Genomic DNA, 6,406 nt, shown 5'->3' on the forward strand with positions numbered 1-6,406 from the left:
AGAAAGAAACACAGTAGTCATGTTCATGTTTAGCATCATCCATGGAGTACTTACTAGAAAGATGATGAGAGAGAAAGAAATATAGAGAGAGAAAGAAATATAGAGAGAGAAAGAGACGATGTTTTGGCTTGGTTTGGGTGTGAAACTAGGAGTTGGATTTTTTCATTAATCTTTTTGGTACTCAAAGAAAAAGGCATATCACCGGCTATTATAAGTCATAGGTCCTATTTTCACAGGTTAATATGAAATTTATATCCTTAAAGTTCAAAAAAAATAACATTAAGGATATTTTAAACCAAAACCGATTAATTCATAGGGCTACAATGACATTTACCCTTATATAAAAGGATTAATTTCATAAGTATGAATATAAATACTATAATGTTAAAATTATAATCTACATATTATTATAAAATAAAGGAAAAGGGTTGAAAATGGACAAAAAATTATTCTATTTTAGTTTCAACAATTAAATTGTTGGAGTTATTTTGTGTGATTAGTTTAGGATTTATATGTTTAATCATAGGTATTTTTCAGCTAATAAAGCATACAGATCATATTGAAGTTGGTATCCAAATGAAACTTGGGCCTTTATTACATAGGTCGTATTCGTAATTTATTTGCATATTCAAACAAATAATAATTTTCATGGGGCAAATTTCGTAATTATGGCGACTCTAGGATTTCTTATAATCTGGATATGCTATTTTGGGGTAAATCTATTAGGAATATGGCTACATAGTTATGGTTCATTTACGTTAACCTCTAGTTAAATTCCAGAAAAGTTCTTACGAATATAAACGGAATATGGTGTATATAAAACACCTTGTGTCAACCCAGGGGCGGAGCCAGGATTTAAAGATAAGGTGGGCTTATATATATAATTTTTTTAAAAAAATATTCGAATAACATAATCGAGTCTGTAAAATTGAAAGAGATACTAATAAAGAAAAAAAAGCGTCTAAATATGAACTATATCAATCTTTGCAAGAACCAATCTTCAAAAGTTTTTAAATGATCATAAGCACGGATTCTCATACATTAACATGTTATTATTAAAAGAACGACTTAGAACATAGATACATATGATATTATGTTCAATTTAGAAAAATATAATTAAAATTTTTGTAAAAGTATGTGTAATAGTACCACTCTCACTTTAAGTTGTGCCCGTTTTTCCTTCATAGAAGAAAAATCATCTATAAGTTTATCTGTGGAAAATGTATCAGCAATCTCTCTCTCAATGTTAATAAGCATACAACTTTTAAGAAAATCATCATTCACAGTATTCCGAAGTCGTGTTTTCATGATTTTCATTGTTGAGAATGCTTTTTCAGATGTCGCAGTAGAAACAGGAAGTGTCAATATAATGCGAATCAAATCTGTCAAACAAAGGATAAGTACCAGCCTTTCCAGTTTCATGTAGATCCCTGCACAACTCAGAAAGTGTAGAAGAATTTTTCAATTGTGGGTGATTGTGCACATCTAACTCATAATGTCGCAACTCAAGTTTCAACAAATGAATTTCTTGCTCTGTAAAGTCCAAAGGATAATAAGTTGTTGCCAATTTACATATATCTTCAACATTCAAGGACCTTTTTGGATCTAGTGCAACACTGAGACGGAGAAGCTCTGTTACAGACTCAATAAATCTAGAATTCAACTCTTGTAACTGACTGTCAATAGCAGCAATAAACAATTCAACTCGGTAGTGATGTTGTACAGTGATATTGTCTTTATCACGTCGTGTCCGAATTACATATTTGTAAGTCTCATCCATAACTGGGACCAAAATGTCACTTTTGTACAAAAACAAACCACTTGATCCAAAAGTGATTGCCAACCTTCATCTCTCAGTTTTTGAAGCAATATTTTTGTTGTGGAAACCAAGGCCAATGCATTAATAATATCTATAGATTTTTGTTGTAAAGATTGGAAAATCCTGTCAGTTATCCCCATTATATCTTTCATCATATGCAAAACAATGACAAAATCAAATGACGTTGCATGTTTAAGTGCAAATATTGCATCACCTTTTTGAGAAGATGTAGAACCTTTTGTAGCAATGTCAGTCAACGCTACACAAGATGGACCAAAAAGGTTCATCAAACTACATATTGATTTGAAATGAGAACTCCACCTAGTATCTCCAGGTCTTTGTAGTGTTTGTATTTCATTTTTTCCTTTTCCACTCTCAATCTCATCAACTTCAATTAAATGAGAAATTTCAGCAATCTGAGCATCTTGCAATTGATCATGACGCTTGGAAGAAGAAGTTATGACATTAACTATAAAGTTTAAATTTTTGAAGAAGTTATGTCCACCGGTCACATCTTTAGACGCTGCAACTAGAGCCAATTGCAATTGATGAGCAAAACAATGTATGTAATAAGCATAAGGGAATTCCTTTAATAATAAAGCTTGCAACCCATTCCATTCTCCACACATATTACTAGCTCCATCATATCTTTGACCCCGAATATCTTGGACACTAATTTTATGATAAGACAATGAACACATTATCTCATTTTTCAAGGTCGATGAAGTTGTATCTTTGACATGAATCAAATCCAAAAATCGTTCTTTGACATGTCCATCTTGGTCAACAAATCTCACAACAATAGCCATTTGTTCTTTCTTAGATTCATCTTGAGACTCGTCAACAATCAAACAAAATTTTGTAGTCCCGATTTCATCACGAATTGCTTTTTGTACATTTGTAGCTAAAACACACAATATTTCTTTTTGGTTATCCGGTGATGTGTACTTCGCCTTTTGAGGAGCATTTTCTAATACAACATCATCAATAGTCTTGTTATAAGAAGCAAGCAACTTTATAAGTTCAAGGAAATTCCCTTGATTTCTTGAGTCAGGTCCCTCATCATGACCTCTTAAACCACATGCTTGAAATGTAAGCCATTTAATAGCCTCAATAGAAACTTTAAGGCGTAATCTATTATCCATAACTTGTTGAGTCATTTGTTTCTCTATCACATTCTCTATGTGACACAACTCGTTTTTTAAATCTTCATAGCATCTGACAGAAAAATTATGTGCTGAGGCCAGGGTCTTACCTTCATGGACGATAAAAGCACAATATTTGCCACAATTCACCTTTTTCCATTTATTAAACCCTGCGACAATAAATGTATCTGACCCGACTCGTCCAATAGGTTTCTTATTGAAAAAAAAGCAAGGGAAACAAAATGCAGCATCCTTTTTCTCAAAATATTCCAACCACCAAAATTTTTTAAACCAAGCTTGTTGAGAACTATGCATAGAACCATTTGGACCACTAGGATTTGAAGGATACTTTGATTTTTGAATTTGGTATGGTCCAAGTTTAATATATAATCGTCTAATCTCATCACGTTGGTGACTTGGATAGCTTGAGATCAAAGGTCGTTCTCCGGGATCACAAATCAAAGAATCTAAGTTTACCTCTCTTGAATTTGAAGCATCATTTTTTTCAGGTTCAACATTAACCGGCTCTTCCATATTACTATTTCTTTCAGGTTGTGGATCATTAACATCTTCTTTTCGTTTGAAAAAAGAATCAATTGTTCTTTTTTTGCTCATGGTTTACCCTATAATTATAAAAATTAACAAACCAATTAACCAATCATAATATTATCATTAATTACAAATTATACTATTCAAAATAAATATTAACCACAAGTTACAAATGTTACATATAACTATTCTGAATCATAGTTAAGATGTAAATCGAAACACATAAAGCAACCAATTACCTTGAGAGTGCCAATGAATTAAATTTTAATTGATGCTCTCCTTTGAAGTAATTGTCGAATAATTAAACTGTAATTGATATTCTCCCTTTGAAATAATTGCCTGCTGCGATGAATTCTAAATTGACGTTGTAGGGTCCATTATGTGTTGCGTCTTGGGCTCGGTCCATAATTTTATTTTGTATCCGGATTGGGCCTGTCCATCTGTGATTTATTTATTAGGGTTTAGTATTTATAGATGCTTGCATGCATCTTTGTACGTAAGATTTTAGAGTCGATCATTCATAGCAAAGATCTTTTATCAATTGTATCCCTAAAAAGCCTCTATAGCGGAAGTTCTATGTCGAGCTCTGCTGAGGCGTGAATCTATTGAATCATTCAACGTATTTTGATTCATTCTCGTGTTTGATATTTATGTTTGCATTATTCTGATGAAAATTACGTCAAGAAGTTGAAGTCTACCGAAGAAACAATCGGAGAGATTTTCTCTCAAACAAGTCAAGTCACAGCCTCAATCGCCAATTTCTTTGACTAGTTCATGGATTTATTTGATGAACCTGAGAAAGCTGCTCACTTTAAGGCCACGGCAGCAGACAACAAGATTGATCACCTTAAGAAGATTGTCGAAGATGCAGCCAAACAAATGGGAGAAGAGGAACCAGTTCGAAACGAACCTCCCCAGAGCGGTACTTCGGGCGAGGGGGAGAATCAATTTTCTTCAAATTAACAGGTCTCACATGTCCAGGGGGAGCATCCAATCTTTGATGGACCCAAAATTCTGGTAGCACCCGAAAGACCAGTTGCACCCGAAAGTCCGGCAGCACCCGAAAGTCCGGATTAGCCCGAAAGCCCAGTCGCAGAAAGACTTCTTGGTTCATCATCTGTCGAGGGGGAGAACTCGGATATGCTCTATGATGATGATATTCAATCAGAGTTGGAAGAAATGGTAAATGCTGAATTGGATCCATTCTATGATCCAAATTATCCTCCTCTCACCAAATGGACCAGAGATCATCCTATATCTCAAATAGTGGGTGATGCATCAGAAAAGGTTCTAACTCGATCACAACTGAAGGCAAAGCAAACTGCTTTATTCTCCAAGGTAGAATTCTGCATGTTTAATTCTTTCATCTCCAAAATAGAGCGGAAGACCGTTAATATTGCTCTCGATCATTCTGATTGGGTTCAAGCAATGCAAGACGAACTCAATGAGTTCAAAAGAAATAAGGTCTGGAGACTCATTCCAACACCAAAAGATGCCTCGGTTGTCGGTCTCAAATGGGTGTTCTGAAACAAAATGGACAAGGAGGGAAATGTGATTCGAAACAAGGCTCGGCTAGTGGTGAAAGGTTATTTCCAGGAAGAAGGAATTGATTACGAAGAGACATTTGCTCCGGTTGCAAGGCTGGAATCCGTTCGATTATTTCTTGCCTATGTTGCACACAAGAACTTTGAGGTTTACCAGATGGATGTGAAGTGCGCCTTTCTGAATGGGGAACTTGAAGAAACCGTGTACGTGGAGCAACCTCCTAGTTTTGTGAATGAAAAGCATCCAGATCACTGCTACATCTTGGATAAGGCTGTTTATGGTCTGAAACAAGCACCTAGGGCATGGTATGAAACATTAACTAAGTTTTTGAAGATGTCTAAATTCAAACAAGGTTCGGTTGACCCAACCTTCTTTCGTAAAAAGGAAGGTAACCACCTTATGATCGTTCAAATCTATGTCGATGATATCATCTTTGGCTCAATGAATCCTAGCCTAACAGTTGAATTCAGAAAGTTGATGGAGACTAAATTTGAAATGAGCTCAATGGGTCCAATTAACTTTTTCCTTGATTTAAATATAACACAGGGACCCGAAGGCATCTTTATCAACCAGGAAACATATACGAAGACTCTCCTTGCCAAATTTGGCATAATGGGAGACTCAAAGGTCAAAGTCCCTATGGCGTTTGGTACCAAGCTCACACCATTTTTGGAAAAACCGGCAGTCGACATAACGCTATATCGCCAAATGATTGGTTCCCTGATGTACCTCATAGCTAGCAGGCCCGATATAATGTTTTCAGTATGCTATTGTGCCAGGTTTCAAGCAAATCCTCGTGAACCTCACATGCTGGCAGTGAAGAATATATTCCGATATTTGAAGCGAACCACCTCTCTCGGTCTCTGGTATCCCTCAAACTCAAGTTTCTTTGTTCAAGCTTACTCAGATGCAGACCTAGGAGGATGTGGTCTAGACCGGAAAAGCACTACAGGAGGCTGTCAATTCCTCGACGGGAAGTTGGTGAGCTGGCAATCTAAGAAACAAACATGTGTTTCTCTGTCTACAGCCGAAGCAGAGTACATTGCTGCTGCCTCCTGCACATCTCAAGTGATTTGGATCCAAAGCCAACTCTGGGATTATGGACTTAGTATGAAAAAGATCCCACTATATTGCGACTCAGAAAGTGCAATTAGGATCTGTCATAACCCAGTGCAACATTCCAAGACAAAGCATATAGCGCTGAGGTGTAACTTTATTAAGGATCATGTGGAAGATGGAAACGTAGAAATTCACTTTGTTCGAACCAATGATCAACTGGCCGACATCTTCACCAAAGCCCTTCCTGAAGCAAGTTTCAATAAAATCCTACAAGGCCTAGGTATGATGG

At 36.0% G+C, this 6,406-nt stretch overlaps 1 protein-coding gene across 1 annotated transcript; it reads right to left on the reverse strand.

Moving 5' to 3' along the window:
• Positions 1-1,333: 1,333 nt before the first annotated feature.
• LOC111901093 (uncharacterized) lies at positions 1,334-3,579 on the reverse strand. The gene is made up of 2 exons (XM_023896961.1): positions 1,845-3,579; positions 1,334-1,782 (listed from the first exon to the last, which is right to left on the reverse strand). Exons 1-2 carry the CDS (start codon positions 3,577-3,579, stop codon positions 1,334-1,336), a joined length of 2,184 nt encoding a protein of 727 aa, XP_023752729.1.
• Positions 3,580-6,406: the final 2,827 nt, after the last annotated feature.

The sequence above is a fragment of the Lactuca sativa genome, chromosome 6, assembly GCF_002870075.4.
Source record: "Lactuca sativa cultivar Salinas chromosome 6, Lsat_Salinas_v11, whole genome shotgun sequence".
In the NCBI taxonomy this organism is placed as follows: Eukaryota; Viridiplantae; Streptophyta; class Magnoliopsida; order Asterales; family Asteraceae; genus Lactuca; species Lactuca sativa.